A 19,224-nucleotide genomic window follows, 5' to 3' on the forward strand; every position below is an offset into this window, starting at 1 on the left:
TGCAGCACAAAAGCAGCCACAGACAATATATAAAGGAATGAGCTTGGCTGTGTTCCATTAAACTTGATAACAAAAACTGGCAGCAAGCCAGATTTGGCCTGTGAGAGAAGTAGTTTGCTGACCTCTGGACCAGATTAAGGAATATGGTGGGTTTTTCGTTTGTTCTTTCATGTGTTTAGTCATTGGATCTACGTTTTAGAATCCTCAGGCTTTAAAAAATACAGAAATAGCATTCTCCATCTCTTGTCTTCATAGAGGTCTTCATAGAGGTCATTTCACATGTTTGATCAAGACAACACTTCAGTGTCCTTTTCTGTCCTTGTCATGGTGTGTTTAAAATCCAACTTCCTTGGTAAAAGTATGATTTCATTACATCACCTACAGCAGTTTTAAAGGACAAAATTTTCTAAAGTAATGGGAGCCATTTTTTCTTGTCTTACAGGTAGTAATGTTTGGGTTGGATTCTTCTCTTCTTTCTAGACTTATCAGTATGAATTCATTGACAAATGGAAATCCTTGGAGTTGGATGTTATTCTCTGTCCTGCTGTATCTCCAGCCTTCAATCTGGCTTCTAGTGGGATTCTCCCTGGAAAAAATAACTTTTAGTTCTTTGTTCTTTAAATTAGATCAATGCAATGTAGTATATAGGGGAAAGTGTACTGGTTTAGAAATCAGAATTGTATTCCAACCTTAGATTTGTCATCACTTTAGTGTTATGTTGATTAAAACATTTAAGAATGAGTATATTAAAACCTACTTTGTATGAGATTGCCATCAGCCTTAACTCCTTTCTCTAAACCTGTTATCCTTCTGAATTTATTTTCTATTTTTCTCAAAGTCATTTATTTTCTTGTTATTCTTCCTTTCCTCTTGTTTTCCCTAGCCAAATAGTTCTAAATTCTTATTCATGCAGCATTTGGTGGTTTATAAGTTTTTTTGGTGTGTATTATATAATTTGACTTTCACAACCACTGTGAGCATGAAAGACGAGGCTTTTAATTCTCTTTTATTTTATAATTAAGGAGTTAAGTGATAAAATAATTTAAAGCTATGAATTTAAGGTCACATGGTTTGCAAATAATGGAATGAGGACTAAGACCATCCTCTTTCACTACTTACCCACTAATTTGTCCACTATACTCTGAAGGGTGATAAGCCTCTATTTGCAAATTTTTTTAAGTAGGGTTTTTTTTGGGGGGTACTTCTACATTCACAGCGAACCTGAGCAGAAAGTAGGAGATTTCTCATATACCCTCTGTCTCCAGACATAAATAGCCTCTGCTATTATCAACATCCTGCATCAGAGTGGTACATTTGTTACAATTGATGAACCTACATTGATACATCATTATCACCCAAACTCCACAGTTTACATTAGAGTTCACTTTTAGTTTTGTACATTCTGTGGGAATTGAAAGATGTATAATGACATACATCCATCATTGTAGTATTACACAGAATAGTTTCACTGCCCTAAAAATCCTATGTGCTCCTCCTAGTCATCATCCCTTCCCCCCTAATGCATGACAACCACTAAACTTTTTACTGTCTCCATAGAATTGCCTTTTCCAGAATGTCATAGAGTTGGAATCATACCGTATGTAGGCTTCTCAAACTGACTTTTTTCATTTAGTAATATGCATTTAAGCTTCCTCCACATCTTTTCATGGCTTAATATCTTGTTTCTTTTTAGTTCTGAATAATATTCCATTGTCTGGATATACCACGATTTATTTATCCATTCATCAGCTGAAGGGCACCTTGGCTGCTTCCAAGTTTTGGCAATTATGATTAAAGCTGCTGTAAACATTCATGTGCAGGTTTTTGTGTGGACAAATGTTTTCAGCTTCTTTGGGTAAATACCAAGGAGCATGATTGCTGGGTCATGTGGTAAGAGTATATTTATTTTCTTAAGAAATTGCCAAACTGTCTTGCAAGTAGCTCTACCATTTTGCATTCCCACCAGGAATAAATGAGAGTTCCTCTTGTTCCACATCCTTACGAGCATTTGGTCTTGTTAGTGTTCTGGATTTAGCCACTTGAATAGATGTGTAAAGGTATGTCAATTGTCGTTTTAGTTTGCATTTCCCTGATGACATATGATGTGGAGCATCTTTACATATTTTTATTTGCCATCTGTATATCTTCCTTGTTGAGGTGTTTGTTAAGGTCTTTGGACTGTATTTTAATTGGTTGTTCATTTTCTTATTGTTGAGTTTTAAGAGTTCTTTTTATGTTATGGATAGTGGTCCTTTTTCAGATATGTCTTTTGCAAGTATTTTCTCCCAGTCTGTGGCTCATCTTTTCATTCTCTTGGCAGTGTCTTTTGCAAGTATAAATTTTTTTCATGAGGTCTAGCTTATCAATTATTTCTTTCATGGTTTGTGCCTTTAGTGTTTTATCAAAAAAGTCATTGCTATACCCAAGGTCACCTGGATTCTCTATGTTATCTTCTAGGAGTTTTATAGTTTTGGATTTTACGCTTAGGTCTGTGATCTATTTTGTGTTAATTTTTGTGAAGTGTGTAGGTCTGTGTCTACATTGATTTTTTTTTTTTTTTTGCATTTGAATGTCCAGTTGTTCCAGTGCCATTTGTTGAAAAAGACTATTTTTTCTAAATTGTCTTGCCTTTGCTCTTTTATTAAAGAGCAGTTGACTATGTTTATAGGAATCTATTTTGTGTTCTCTTCTGTTCCATTGATCTATATATCTATTCTTTCACCAATATCACACTGTGTTAATTACTGTACCTTTATAGTAAGTCTTGAAATTAGAATAGTCAGCCCTTCAACTTTGTTCTTCTTCTTCAATATTATATTGGCTATTCCAGGGATGTCAGGTCTCCTCATAAAGTTTAGAATCAAGATGCACAAAATAACTTGTGGGGATTTTGATTGTGATCGTATTAAATCTATACTTGGGAAGAACTGACATCTTGATATTATTGAGTCATGAATAGGGAATATTTCTCCATTTATTTAGTTCTTCTATGATCTTTTTCATCTCAGTTTTGCAGTTTTTTCCTTTTACATATTTTGTTAGATTTATAGCTAAGAATTCAACTTTTGAGATGCTATTGTAAATTGGTATTGTGTTATTAATTTCAAATTTCACTTGTTCATTGGTGATATAGAAGAAAGCAATTGACTTTTGCATTCTGTAACCTTACTATAATCCCTTATTTGTTCCAGGAGGTTTTTTTTTTCATCAGTACTTTCAGGTTTTCTACATAGACAAATCGCATCATTTGTGAACAAAGACAGTTTTATTTCTTACTTCCTGTTCCATATACCTTCTATTTCCTTTTCTTGACTTATTGCATTAGAAGTAGTAGGAGGGGACACTCTTGTCTTGTTCTTACTCTTATTGGGAGCAAAAAATTTTATATTCATGCTCTCACTTCAACTTTAAAAGTTAATTACTTCTTATTTGCACTATAAACTTGTAAAATAGCATATTTACTGTTTTATTCAAACAACAAATATTTCATTGAATGCCTACTATATATCATGCACTGGAGTGAGCACTATTAATATAAACACCATCTCTATGCTATTTTCTTATTATATTAAAAACATCCTGAAATTTAATGTCATACTTTTTCACGTTTATATCCTCAAAATAGATGTGATTAAATTATAATAGGTGCTAGGTAAATATTTGAAAATCAATTAATTTTCTATGAACGTATAATGAATGTCTTTTAAAGAGTGAAAATCTTCGATCATTTAAAAATAATATTTGGAGTGGAGGTGTAGTAGAGAACAAGATGAGAAATCTGGACCCAATTTTAGTAATTTCAGTGAAGGGACCATTTCCCCTTATTTCAGTTTGTTTTCCCCACTGAAAAATGTAAACAAGGTCACTTGTTTTTCTGAGTTGTAGAAGGCAGAAGACAAAAGAGTCGGCCTTTTCACATGGTTAGGGTGGAAGAAAGGAAGAAATATACTGGTGGGAATACTGGAAGAGTTCTGATGAGTCTGCGTGCATGATTTCCAGGTGTTACATCCTATTCTTTCCTTTACAATGTTCTGAACTTCCCTGCGGGAATTGTCCCCATTGACTCAGTGACCAAGGAAGATGAGGAGGAGCTGAAACAATACCGGGGATACTACCATGGCTTCTGGGATACAGCACTCCGGAAGGTGAGTTACTCCAGTAGAGGGCTCTGAGTGACAGGAAAAGGATTTTTAAGGATATCCTGCTCCAGATGTTGGGGATGTTGCTAGCTTTTTCTAGTTCTAAGAGAGATAAATTTAATGACTTCTACTTTCTCTCTCTGTCCCTCATGCCCTATTCAGCCACATTATCATATATATTTGGCAATGTTACAAGAGAATGTTATTTTCTTTTGCAATCAAATAGGAATCGAATCTAAGAAATCACTTTTCTTTCTCTGTTTATTAGAAAAAGAAGTACCTAATAACATTTCTAGCATTGTTGAAGTTCCAAATTTGACCTTTTTATTTATTTATTTATTTATTATTTATTTACTTATTTATTTTTCTGAGGAAGATCAGCCCTGAGCTAACATCCATGCCAATTCTCCTCTTTTTGCTGAGGAAGACTGGCCCTGGGCTAACATCCTTGCCCATCTTCCTCTACTTTATATATAGGACGCCGCCACAGCATGACCTGACAAGCGGTGCATCAGTGCACGCCCGGGATCTGAACCCAGGCCGCCAGCAGCAGAGCTCACACACTTACCCACTACGCCATGGGGCCGGCCCCCAAATTTGACCTTTTTAGAAAATAGAATGTTTAGAGTTTTAGGACTCTGAAACTCTCCTTCTTAAGTCTTTTCTATTACACTTTTATTTGTCCTGATTTAAGAGACATTTTCCTTGTGTTTTATGGAATAGAAAAACAGGTAAGCTTTCCAAAGCCATCACTATTGGTGTGAACACCCTTCTTCTATTTACCTCCTTAACCTCACTACACATTATAGAACAGGAGATTGAGTCCAGTGATATTGAATCCTTCTTTAGAATTTTCTGTATTAAGATTTTCCTGACCCACATGTCTTTGGAGTATATTCGGAGATGAATTTCTGAATCTTTTTTTTTTTTCTGTCTCTATGTGTTTGTTTATTGTTGTTGTTATCTACTACTTAATGAAGGAAATCATACGGTATTTGACCTTCTCCCTCTGACTTATTTCACTTTGTATAATACCCTCAATGTCCATCCATGTTGTCACAAATGGCTGGATTTCATCATTCCTTATGGCTAAGTAGTATTCCATTGTGTATATATACCACATCTTCTTTATCCATTAGTCCCTTGATGGGCACTTAGGTTGCTTCCAAGTCTTGGCTATTGTGAATAATGCTGCAATGAACACAGGGCTGCACGTATCTTTATGCATTGGTGTTTTCAAGTTCTTTGAATAAATACCCAACAGTGGAATAGTTGGATCATATGGTAGTTCTATCCTTGATTTTTTGAGGAATCTCCATACTGTTTTCCATAGTGGCTGCACCAGTTTGCACTCCCACCAGCAGTGTATGAGAGTTCCCTCCTCTCCACATCCTCTCCAATACATGTTGTTTCCTGTCTTGTTAATTATAGCCATTCTGACGGGTGTGAGGTGATATCTCATTGTAGTTTTGATTTGCATTTCCCTGATAGTTAATGATTTTGAACATCTTTTCATGTGTCTGTTGGCCATCTGTATATCTTCTTTGGAGAAATGTCTGTTCAGGTCTTTTGCCCATTTTTGAATTGGGTTGGTAGTTTTTTTGTTGTTGAGATGCATGAGTTCTTTATATATTTTGGAGATTAAGCCCTTATCAGATGTATGGTTTGCAAATATCTTCTCCCAATTGTTAGGTTGTCTTTTCATTTTGTTGATGGTTTCCTTTGCTGTGCAGAAGATTTTAGTTTGATGTAGTCCCATTTGTTTATTTTTTCTATTGTTTCTCTTGCCCAGTCAGACATGGTGCTTGAAAATATGTTGCTAAGACCGATGTGGAAGAGCGTACTGCCTATGTTTTCTTCTAGAAGTTTCATAGTTTCAGGTCTTACTTTCAAAGTCTTTAATCTATTTTGAGTTAATTTTTGTGTATGGTGTAAGGTAAGGGTCTACTTTCATTTTTTGCATATGGCTGTCCAGTTTTCCCAGCACCATTTGTTGAAGAGACTTTCTTTTCTCCATTGTATGTTCTTGGCTCCTTTGTCAAAGATTAGCTGTCCATAGATGTGTGGGTTTATTTCTGGGCTTTCGATTCTATTCCATTGATCTGTGTGTCTGTTTTTGTGCCAGTACCGTGCTGTTTTGGTTACTATAGCTTTGCAGTATATTTTGAAATGAGGGAGTGTGATACCTCCAGCTTTGTTCTTTTTTCTCAGGATTCCTTTACTTATTGAGGGTCTTTTGTTGTTCCAAATAAATTTTAGGATTCTTTTTTCTATTTCTGTGAAAAATGTTGTTGGAACTTTGATAGGGATTGCATTGAATCTATAGATGGCTTTAGGAAGTATGGACATCTGAAACATCTTAACTATGTTAATTCTTCCAATCCAAGAGCACGGAATATCTTTCCATTTCTTTGTGTCGTCTTCAATTTCTTTCAGCAATGTTTTAGAGTTTTTGGTGTACAGATCTTTCACCCCTTTGGTTAAGTTTATTCCTAGGTATTTTATTCTTTTTGTTGCAATTTTAAATGGGATTGTATTCTTAATTTCTCTTTCTGCTACTTCGTTGTTAGTGTATAGAAATGCAACTGATTTTTGTATGTTGATTTTGTATCCTGCAACTTTACCATATTCGTTTATTATTTCTAAAAGTTTTCTGGTGGATTCTTTAGGGTTTTCTGCATATAAAATCATGTCATCTGCAAATAGTGACAGTTTCACTTCTTCCTTTCCAATTTGGATCCCTTTTATTTCTTTCTCCTGCCTGATTGCTCTGGCTAGGACTTCCAGTACTATGTTAAATAGGAGTGGTGACAGTGGGCATCCTTGTCTGGTTCCTGTTTTTAGAGGGATAGGTTTCAGTTTTTCACCATTGAGGATGATATTAGCTGTGGGTTTCTCATATATGGTCTTTATTATATTGAGATACTTTCCTTCTATACCCATTTTATTCAGAGTTTTTATCATAAATGGATGCTGTATCTTGTCAAATGCTTTCTCTGCATCTATTGTGATGATCATGTGATTTTTATTCTTCATTTTATTAATGTGGTGTATTACGTTGATTGATTTGCGAATGTTGAACCATCTCTGCATCCCTGGAACAAATCCCACTTGATCATGGTGTATAATCTTTTTAACGTATTGATGTATGCGATTTGCTAGTATTTTGTTGAGGAATTTTCCATCGATGTTCATCAATGATATTGGCCTGTAATTTTCTTTTTTTGTGTTGTCCGTTTCTGGTTTTGGTATCAGGGTAATGTTGGCTTTGTAGAATGAGTTAGGGAGCTTCCCCCCCACCAATTTTTTGAAAGAGTTTGAGAAGGATAGGCATTAAGTCTTGTTTGAATGTTTGGTAGAATTCACCAGGGAAGCCGTCTGGTCCTGGACTTTTATTTTTGAGAGGTTTTTTTGATTACTGTTCCGATCTCCTTACTGGTGATTGGTCTATTCAAATTCTCTACTTCTTCTTGATCTACTTTTGGAAGGTTGTATGATTCTAAGAATTTATCCATTTCTTCCAGGTTGTTGAATTGGTTGGCATATAGCTTTTCATAGTAGTCTCTTATAATCTTTTATATTTCAGAAGTGTCTGTTGTAATTTCTCCTCCGTTGCTGATTTTACTTATTTGTTCCTTCTCTCTTTTTTTCTTGGTGCGTCTAGCTAAAGGTTTGTCTATTTTGTTTATCATTTCAAAGGACCAGCTCTTGGTTTGATTAATTTTTTCTATTGTTTTTTTAGTCTCTATTTCATTTATTTCTGCTCTGATTTTTATTTACCTTCTTCCACTGATTTTGGGCTTTGTTCGTTCTTCTTTTTCCAGTTCCTTTAGGTGCATTGTTAGATTGTTTATTTGAGATTTTTCTTGTTTGTTGAGATAGGCCTGTATTGCTATAAACTTCCTTCTTAGAACTGCTTTTGCTGTATCCCATAAATTCTGGGGTGTCGTATTTTCATTTTCGTTTGTCTCCAGGTATTTCTTGATTTCTTCTTTGATTTCTTCATTGACCCAGTCGTTGTTCAGTAGCATTTTGTTTAATCTCCATGTATTTGTGGATTTTCTGATTTTCTTCCTATAGTTGATTTCCAGTTTCATACCATTGTGGTCAGAAAAGATGCTTGGTATTATTTCAATCTTCTTAAATTTATGGAGACTTGTTTTGTGGCCTAATATGTGATCAATCCTGGAGAATGTTCCATGTGCATTTGAAAAGAACATGTATTCTTCGGTTTTTGGATGGAATGCTCTGTATATATCTACTAGGTCCATCTGTTCTAGTTGGTCATATAAGGCCAATGTTTCCTTATTGATCTTCTGTTTGGATGATCTATCTGTTGGTGTAAGTGGAGTGTTAAAGTCCCCTACTATTATTGTGTTACTGTCTATTTCTCTTTTTATGTCTGTTAATAATTGCTTTATATATGTAGGTGCTCCTAGGTTGGGTGCATAGATATTTACAAGTGTTATATCCTCTTGTTGCATTGTTCCCTTGATCATCATGTAATGCCCTTGTTTGTCTCTTTTTACAGTTTCTGTTTTAAAGTCTATTGTGTCTGATATGAGTACTGCTACCCCAGCTTTCTTTTCATTGCCACTTGTGTGGAGTATCTTTTTCCATCTCTTCACTTTGAGTTTGTGAGTTCCTTTAGGTCTGAAGTGTGTCTCTCGTATGCAGCATATCTATGGGTCTTGTTGTTTTATCCAATCAGCCACCCTATGCCTTTTAATTGTCGCATTTAGTTCATTGACGTTTAAAGTAGCTATTGATAAGTATGTACTTACTGCCATTTTTTAATTTTTAATTTTTTCTCAGTGTTTTAGTAGTCCTTCTCTGTTCCTTTCTCCTTCTATGCAGAATTGATGGTCTCTTTAGTTTGACTTCTGTCTGAAAGCTCTACTCTTTAACTCCCCTCCTCCCTCATTTTATGTTTTTGATATCCTATCTAACCTCATTTTTGTGCATTTGTATCCATTAGCCTCTTATCATGGAAATAGATAATTTTTCCTATTTGTGGTCTTCCTTTCCCCTTTAATCAGTCCCTTTAACATTTCTTGTAGCACTGGTTTCTTGGTGACAAACTCCTTTAATTTTTCCTTGTCTGGGAAATTTTTGGTCTCTACTTCCATTTTGAACGATAACCTTGCTGGGTAGAGTATTCTTGGCTGTAAGTTTTTTCCTTCTGGCACTTTAAACATATCGTGCCACTCTCTTCCAGCCTGTAAGGTTTCTGTTGAGAAGTCAGTTAATAGCCTTATGGGGTTTTCTTTTTATGTAGCTTGTCTTTCTCTTGCAGCTTTTAGGATTCTCTCTTTATCCTTAATTCTGGACATTCTGATTATGATGTTTCCTTGTCTGGGCCTCTTTGGGTTTATCTTGTTTGGGGCTCTCTGTGCTTCCTGTACTTGGATGTTTGTTTCCTTCCTTAGGTTAGGGAAGTTTTCATCTATTATTTCTTGAAATAGATTCTCTGCCCATTTGTCTCACTCTTCTCCTTCCGGGACACCTATAACATGGATGTTAGTGTGCTTGATGTTGTCCCAGATGTCCCTTAAACTGTCCTCACTCTTTTTAATTCTTTTCTCTTGTACCTGTTCAGCGTGGGTAATTTCTTCCAGTCTTTTGTCCAGCTCGCAGATCCATTCTTCTGTATCCTCTACTCTCCTTTTGAATCCCTCTAGTGAATTTTTCATTTCCAGTATTGTATTCTTCATTTCTGATTGGTTCTTTTTTATATCTTCCATTTCTTTGTTGACATTCTCACTGAGCTCACCTATTCTTCTCCCCAGATCAGTGAGCATCCTTAACACTCTTAGTTTGAACTCTCTTTCAGGTAGGTTGCTCATTTCTGTTTCACTTAGTTCCTTTTCTGGTGTTTTGTCCTGTTCCCTTACTTGGAATGTATTTCTTTTCCTCCTCATTTTGCCTTTTTCCTGTGCTTGTGTCTATGTATTAGGTAGGTCAGCTACGTCTCCTGCTCTTGCATAGGTGACCTTATGTAAGTGATGCCTTAGGAGGCCTACCGTGTGCTTCCCTCAGTTCTCAATGTTCCAATGGTGACCCATATGTGGGCTACGTGTGTCCTTCTGTTGTGACCTGTTTGCTCTCCCTGTAGGCACCCATGGAGGCCGAATTATGCTCCTGGCCAGCTGTTGTCATGCTCAGCTGCTTGTAGTTGTTGTGGGCCCTTCAGTCTCTTTATCATGTGTGGGGTGCCCCAGCACAGTTGGCTGCAAGTTCTAATACCACATTTGTGTTGCAGTATTTCTTTTAAATGAGTAGACCCCCAGCGTGGCAGGTTGTTAGGCTCAGGGGCTTACAATTGCTATAAGCCTCCAGCCTTTAAGTCTCTTGTCAGCTCTCTGAGGATTGCAGCTGGATGGGTCTGGCCTCAGGCATGGGAGCACCCAATTGTTTCAGGCTTTGGAAGGTGGGGCAAACCCCCTATGTGGGTCTTTGAGAAGCACAAGTCTTCTGCAGCTGACTAGCCCTGCCGCCCACAGGTCCACATACACAGTCAACACAGTCCTGCCCTATGTGCATGCCCCGACCTCCCAAAGCAGACCCAGTCTCTCCACGGCGGGAGCCCCACACACTCCACCACTGCCCCACACTCTCCACCCACTCCTTGTGCCTGCCCTGTACCACTGAAGTTGGCTCAGTTGCCAGGCTGCAGAGAATCCAGTCACCAATCTATGCAGGCCACAAGTTGCCTGAGGGCTTGTTGTTGGGTGGGGCCAGTCTCTAGGGTGGGCTGCCTGCCCTGGCTGAGCTGGATTAAATCGGTGCTCTAGCAGGTGGGGCAGACCCTGGGCTAGCAGGCCCCAGGGAGAATTCCAATGGCGTCTGTGTCAGCACGCCCACACCAGGCCACAACAATGGCCGCCGCCAATGTCCCAGTCCCTGGAGAGGTCTCACCTCTCACAGAGATGCACCCAGGGCCTATTAGGTGAGTCTCTTTTCACCAAAGCACTGTGCACCTTTCTTTCTGGTGATTTTAGGTTGCTTTCTGAAATGGGTGAGTTTGCGCATGGGCCCTTTAAGAGCTGGTTTTAATTTCTTTGTGAACCAGCTTTTCTGGGGGTATTCCTCAATGTTTTAGTAGCAGGCAAAGTCAGATATTCTGGACTCGTCTCGATTGTGCTGGGTCCACAAAATGGCCACAGCAGGAGCGCTCCCTGGCTCAGGGCCCCGCGCCTCCAGGGAGACTGCGTACCTGTGAGCTCTTCCCGGCAGCCGTGAAGCTGGCGGCTTGTGAAGGCGGCGTTTTTCCTCTCCAGAAGGGAGTCTCTGCCTCTTCTACCTCAGTTAGGATTGTCCGTTGTTGCAGGAGTTCCTCTTATCCAGTTTTCAGTTCTGTCTCAGGCGTAATTTTTCCACGAGTAGTTGTAAATTGGCTGTGTCCATGGGAGGAGGTGAGTTCAGAGTCTGCCTACGCCGCCATCTTGACTTCTCCCCTGAATTTCTGGATCTTAAACATTTTTAATAAATACACTGCCAGCTCTGGAAGCCATATAGTGCAAAGCCTGAGATGCAGTGATCAACATGCCCCCATCCCTATGTAAAAACAAATAAACAAAAAATCAACCAATTTTAGCCTGTTACCAAGTATCTGGTATCCAGGGAGGACTATAGTGAAATAACTAATACCTCTTGCTTGGGAATCTGTCCTTCAGCCAAATATTATTCCCACAAACATTTTTCAGTTTTTTCGTTGGTACTTAACAACATTTATATTTTATATAAATTCTACATAAAGATATAGAGATGGATAGATAAACATTGATATATATTGAAAACCTAAAGTATGTAAGATATGGTATTCCATGTACTACTCAAATTATCATTCTTTAATTATTTCTCATGGAATTTTCTGGGAAAACTCAAACTCCCTATGTTGGAGTTTATGTTACATCTAGGATTAATTTTCTCTTGTGGATTGATTTGACTTTTGGAATGCACAAATAAAATAAAAGGGTGAATGAATAGTAATTGGTCAGTCTCTGCTTTCCAGTGCTGTTACAACACATGAAGAGTAAACTTAGGAAATCCGTCTTGACATTCTGTGAAACAGAGCGTTAACTTTTATTTTTACTATTTTCCACTTTTAATGATAACTCAATGACTGAAGAAAGCAAGGTGCTGTATACTTAGAGGATAAATAAAAAAACAATGTTTAAAACAGACAAATAGTTATTAGTGAAGAGAATATACTACTAGCTAATATAAATAGAAGAATGAAAGTTAGAGATATATAGGTGTAGACAACTTAATAACATGTAAGGATATATAAATTTGTTTAAAAGAATCTACAAAAACCAACTTGGTTAAATTGTATAAAAAGTATGTCACTTGGCTAATTTAATCTGGAGGATAAAATGATTGGAAACTAAGATGAAGAGCAAGATTTGGAGTACAAGCTAAAAATAAGTAAGAGATGGATATATCACCATCTGGAAGATTTAAAAAACAAATTAAAGAAAATGTTATTTAGGAAACAATAAAATAGCAAGATAAAATAAGAATAAATTCAGTTTATTAGTATTTTTAAAAGTTAAATGTAACAGGTAAAATTTTTAAGGAAAATGATTGAAAGATGAACAGTATATTAGAACAAGTTTTGAAAAGCCTGAGGTCAGCTAAAATTACCTGCTGCTGTCAGAGGAAAGTACTTTTAAAGAGTGCTATTTTCAGAGTGCAAAGGTTACCATTCTCTGGAGAAGTAGCTGGGGTCATTGAATCTAACACGGTTGAAGAAAACTTCTGACCTCGTCTTAGAGTTCCATTCCCTTGTCTAGAGCTCATTGCAAAGAATTCGTGTTGTTTGAGGTCTCCTGTCACTGATTCTCAGTGCGGCAGTTCTGGTGAAGAACCATCTCCTCCCCTAAAATCTTATCCCTCAAGGAAGACCAAACAACAGGCAGATGACAACCTTTAGTCCCTCCTAGAATCTAAAATACAAACTTCAGCAACAGAGGATATAGCTGTGATTATATCAATGCTTTTCATATTCCATCTTGTTTGGAAATCTCTTTTGGGTGATTTCTTTCTGTGTGAGGAAGAGAAAACACGGTGAATGTAAAAACATATAATTGAAGGGTCAAATGGTTTTCAGATTTTAAAATCAATAAACTCACTATAAATTGTTCTAAAACCTAGTCCATTCTGTACAAGTGTGGGAGAATCTGATGTGTCCTAGGGAAACGGTGCCAAGGCTCAGACCAGGTAGCTGTGGAATCATGACCTCCTTTCCCTTCCAGATTGTTGAGGGAGGAGTGGGGCTTCCCACTGCAGTGCAGTGTGTGGCTTTACCATGGCGGGATGAGCTGTGTCTGCGCTTGATGAAGGAGCTGGAGACAGTGACCCAAGAATGGAGAAGACACAAATGAACCCTAGGCCACTGAAGAACTGTCTTCCCCAAGCTTCACAACACTCAGCTTGAAATGCAGCCGCCCCTGTTCCACCCCTCAACCCTCAGAGGCCATCTAATCTATTTCTTTCCCCAGGTACTCAAGTTAAACATTTTAATTAATTGAGTAATATCTGCCAATGAGCTATGTAATGGATAGTTTTTCCTGACAATTCAAATTCCACTTTCTAGGGAGGTAAACTAGGGCAACTTTCTTTAATTTTTGGCCTTAGTTTCTGTGACTGTAAAGTGGGGGATAATGATAATGTTTAGGGGTAACATTTATTAAATAATTATTATAAACTGTAATGGTTTCAAGAGTTTTATTGAGATTAAATCTAATTCCCTGGACAATATGAAAAAGAGTGGTTTTATTATTATCTGCATGTTTATAGATGAGGACATCAAAACCAGAGAGGTAAATAAATGCCAGGGTTATAATTAGAACTCAGACTGTGCCTATCTACCTTAGAGAGTAAGGGTATAATAGGACAAAGTTATGTAAAATGCATGCCACACTGCCTGGCATATGGTACTTATCAATCAACATTGGGTTTTATTATTTTTTTTTTATGAATCTCTGCTTCTTCAGTTGGATTTGTCTCTCTTCAATTGAAGTTTGTTTCTCTTTTAAATGCCCAGGTATTTCTGAAAGAGCCATCCATGGGAAGAGCAGACAATAGACTGCACAATGTCTATTTTAAGTAGAGGAACTGATATTCCTGTGGTCTTTGACCTCATTTTGGGACTACAGAATCAACTTAGGTAAAATTAAAATTAATTTTATGGATATGGATATTTTCATTGCTTCAAATATTTTCTTTACACAGAAAAATTCAGAATGTATATTGTCAACTTGAACTGTCTACAGAGATTCAGTTTCATCTTTAAATCAATTCTCGTTAAACTAAAATAATGAATGGGGAACCCCAGGGGATGCGCGTATAGATCAGAAACTCATATCACAGTTAAAATGCAATGCAAATTTGTTATTTATAATTACATCCAGTATTATAAACATTTATCATCCTATAGAATCCTTCAAATGTTTAAAAAATTCTCATACAATGGGGTTGCAATATTTAATATCATATAAATTGTTGGAAAAAATAAGCCAGAAATTTATATGTTAAAAATAGTTTATTATCATGACCAATCTCTTATCTGAGCTCTCTTTTGGTTAAGAAGAAATGAACCAGATTTCTAGGGGAGATGTAGCCCTCTCCTTTTTTTCTTCCCGTCCTTGCCCAACAGCAACAATCCTGATTCTGTGAGTTTAGAAGACACAATCACTTTCAACTCCTTTCTGCTATGCTCTTTCTTTAAGTACCGGGAGGAAAAAGGGCCATGTTTCATGGAGCTACACGGCTGACATGGTATAAACTATTTCAGAGGATATTCATTTATTCATTCATTCATTCAATGCACATATTTATTGTCTATGATTTATTGTCTATGACAAGTGGACAAAACAGGCAAAGATTCTACATGTTCTACATGTTATCCTGTTTATATTTTTGTTTTCATTTTATGTTATGTATGTGTTACCCGTGTATGTATCCTATGTGTCTATTATATGTATTCTATTACACACACAGATACATACTTTCTATGTATGTTGTTCAGGATGTTTCTAATAAGTTAATCTTCCTAAATTGTTGGTTTTCTCAGGATACTTTCCTGTTGAAGCTGTGATTGTCTTCCCACTATTTAAAGATTGAGTCGAAGCTCTATAGACCAGGTCTCAAAACTCTCTGAAACCTAATTCTAAACCATCATTCCAGCCTTATTTTTTACCTTTGGCCAACATAATCTTTTCATTTCATTTAATCTGCTATACTTCTTCCTCCTAAATGCAACCTATAAACGTTGGGAGTCAACTTCTACTTCTGGCCAAAATGGAATAACAGGAACCAGATTAACCCTTGGAACTTAACTCAAAAACCAGAAAAAATATATGAAATAATGGTTTTCAGACATTGAACAAACAGGCAATGCACAATGATAATCGTGAGAGAGAGGAAAGATCCCCACAATTGCCCCTGTTTTCTTTCTTCTCGGACCTTCCTTCTCAGAGATATTTCCAGCCACAGCACTGAGAGGAAGAATCCTGGAAGAGCCTGGCAGTTTCCTAAGTTGATGTGATAAAATTGGGTGTATGAGGATGTCCCAGTGGCTAGACTTCACAGGGCAGAATGGCTTGGAGGGAAAATCAGCTCAGAAAGAGAGCCACGGAGAACTGGAGAGGTTGCCTTTCGAATCTTCGGCTGAATACTGATCAGCACATATCTGTGAGGAATTATCCAAGGTGGGGGAAGAGCCATCTAAAAAGAAAGCACAACAATCCCCTAGAGCTTACACACAGCCAGGAGTAGTCTGCTCCCCCCTAGCAAGAGTAGAAAAACTTCACAATATGTGAAGCATCAATTAGAGTACTTGGAAGGTGATTGCCTCGGTAGTGGAGTATAATTAGCCGGAGACTAAAAGCTGTTCTAGTCTACATAACAGTGCTTGAACCATGCCTTAAAAGGATAAAACTGTTTCCAAGTACCTTCATTGCCATCCAGAGCAAAGCTTAAGAGTTCTTTTAAAAATTCAAGAATATTCAGCACTTAAGAAGTTAAAATTCACAATGTGTGGCATCCAATCGAAAATATCCTGGTATACAAAGAAGCATTGTTATCTGTTATTTTGAAAGAAGGAAGCCTGGCCAAAACAGGTGGTCAAATTTCTGGAGCTATGTGAATATCATCTCCTTCATATTCTCCCAAAAAGTAGGTATAATTAAGATAAGTTGATGCCAATGCAGGAGATGAACTATGTGCATAGAAAGAAACATTGTGCTCACATGCCTTTTTCTAATTAGAGTAAATTACTTAGTGATTACTAACTTGAATTCACAGAGAATGCCAATATCTGTTTTCAATCCATTGGTTCCCAGCACCATGGTGGAGGTAGTGGACAATCCATTGGTTCCCCACACCATGGTGGAGGTTGTGGACAATCCATTGGTTCCCAGCACCATGGTGGAGGTTGTGGACAATCCATTGGTTCCCAGCACCATGGTGGAGGTTGTGGAAAGCAGGCATGTGTATTTTGAATAAGATCCCCTACATTATTGCTGTATCAGCCCCAGCATCATCTTCAAACCTAACTTCTCTGCCTGTCTCCCTGCTGAGAATGGAAACATCATTACCTTCTCTATGAAGAGGGTGTCCATGAACAGTGTAGCTAACATAGCCCTCCTCTTCCTCTTCTAAATCATTGTCTACCCCCTTCTCCTGCTTTAGAATTCTTACACTCATCTCTGACTGATACATTACACATTCTTTCTTTTATAAGTTTAATATCTGTCTCTATGGCCAGAACATAAGCTCCATGAAGCAGGGACCTCTTTTGTTTACCTCTGAATCTTCTTAGTCCATATTAGTGGCTCATAGCTATTTATTAAATGAATGAAGGTTTCTTAACATCATGCAATTATTTCTTTGTTGATATAATTTTTTGTAATGTTCTCCAAGTACAAGTCAGAGCTTTTTAAATTATTTTCCCATAATAGGTGCTAAGATGAATCAACTCAATTCTTAAGTTTGATAATGGATTAAATGAAAAATAGATAATGAAGACATTCATTTATCCACTTCTATGAGCTTTTAAATATAGGTGAACTGCTGGTAGGGGTTCATAGCAAAGGCATTCTCATTACCCCTAAATTATCACTTTGTCATCACTTTTATTAAATTAAATCATATTGATTTAAATTAACAAAATATTAACTGTCTATTAGGTGCCAGGCACTGTGCTGAGTTCTGAGAATACAGCAGTCTCTAAAATATTCTCCTATTTCCTGCCCTCAAAACTTACAGTCTAAATGCCTGATAAATAAGCATTTCATTCACAAGTCACATGCAATTGGGAGAGAAATGTGAATATCTAAGACAAAGAGCTCTAAATCTATGTAGCAATTAGCCGGTTACCTTTATGATGAACAATTAAAACATTGTATAGAAAACGAAAAAAAAATACTGGTAAAACACCCATATTGTCTGGAGTACTATCTGTATCCTTGCAAGAATGTACTTTTGGATTGAGAAATATGAAGCTTTTTAAAATAATGATATTTAAACTTTTGTTTTGGAAATTAAAGTTCTCACCTCTTAGTGAAACTGCTTTATAAAGAAGACTTAGTTTGATTTTCAAATCTGCCACTTACAAACTGTGCGACCTAGAACTAACTACTGGATTTTTCTGAGTCGTCATTTCCTTTGTGAAATTATAATAATTATCCGTCCTCTTTCACAAGATTGTGGTCAGAATCAAATGAGATTATGTTTTAGAAAATGCTTTGAAAACCACAAACATTGTGGCTATAGCATAGAGTGTTGAGAACAGTAAATGAACTAACTTTGCAAATTGATCAGCATATAGTTATAAGCACTTAATAAGTGATCAATACGTACAGCTATCGTGTTAGAGGTGAAAAACAAAAAAGGGGAAGATTTCATATATAAGGATGTGAAAGCAAATTGTATTTCCAAGGAACACCTTTTGATATTGAGGACTAGAAGTCTTTTCTTTTCATTCTGAATTTTGATGTGGATATAATTAGAATATAATCTCAACAGTTCCCCCACCAATGTGTGAAACTAATGCTCACCTTCATGCTCCTACTTCAATTCTTCCTCTGGTGATGCTCGGTGAGTCAGGGAAAGGAGAAAAGAAACTTCAAGTGCTAGTCACTAAATTAAGAACGAGGTTGAAATGTCTTCTATCATATTATTTTTATTAACACCGGTTTCTCAGACACCCATGTGGACCTATGCAAGAGTCATATCAGACTACCTTTATGAATATTAAAGGCAGAATAGAAGACATTAGATGTGATTGGAATTTTTCAAGTAAATCTCCCTTTTTACAAACTTTGGAATCAGAACATAATATGAAAGTGAATATTACATAAATTTGAAATCCTTTCCAGGAATTATTTATCAGAAGAAAAAAACAAAATGTGGAACTTTGAGCAAGTGATGAGCCTTGAGATATTCTTCTGTTCCTCAGCGGAAAGCAGCACGCTCTTTAACTTGAATTCAGCTGCGTACAATGGTCCTTGTCTATTGAAATAACATTTCCCTTAAGCATTTCTTTTATTACTCTAGGTAATGGGACCATCCAGTGCCATATCATTTCAGCATTATTATTAGCAATGAGAGTCATCCTTGTCCTTATTAAAAATCATACCATTGAGATACTTCTTGATTTCTCATCATTCACAATGAACTAATTTTATTGGTGTTTGTAACATGGACTAAGAGACATGGTAAAGTATATATTTTGTTCAATATAAAATATATCCTGAGAAACACCATTTATTTAGACTTCAACATGAATGGTGCCCCCTAAAGCTGTCCAGTGAGTTGGTTCTGCGACTCCCTGGGAAGTAGTGTAGGATAGTAGTTACATGTACAGACAGGGAGCTAAACTGCCTGAATTCAAATTCTGGATTGCCCTTGCTAGCTGTGTGCTTCACTTTCCACCTCTGTGAAATACCCTGTGTCTATTGCTGTATTGCTAATAATATAGTATCCTACTCATTCTGTCTCTAATGCTTAGCATGAATAGATGCTTGGTTATTTTAAAAATTTATTAAAAAAAATAAATGCATGCATATTTCATGAA

The 19,224-nt window shown here is 36.9% G+C and overlaps 1 protein-coding gene across 1 annotated transcript in view; it reads left to right on the forward strand.

The window, feature by feature from the left end:
- Nucleotides 1-13,528, forward strand: part of LOC131416196 (vitamin D3 hydroxylase-associated protein-like) — a 50,778-nt gene extending 37,250 nt beyond the window's left edge. Inside the window, 3 exon segments of the mRNA XM_058558516.1 lie at nucleotides 481-583; nucleotides 3,994-4,145; nucleotides 13,400-13,528. Of these exon segments, the coding sequence (XP_058414499.1) occupies nucleotides 481-583; nucleotides 3,994-4,145; nucleotides 13,400-13,528 (384 nt within the window).
- The last annotated feature ends 5,696 nt before the right edge of the window (nucleotides 13,529-19,224 follow it).

Source organism: Diceros bicornis, chromosome 17 (assembly GCF_020826845.1).
Source record: "Diceros bicornis minor isolate mBicDic1 chromosome 17, mDicBic1.mat.cur, whole genome shotgun sequence".
NCBI lineage: Eukaryota > Metazoa > Chordata > Mammalia > Perissodactyla > Rhinocerotidae > Diceros > Diceros bicornis.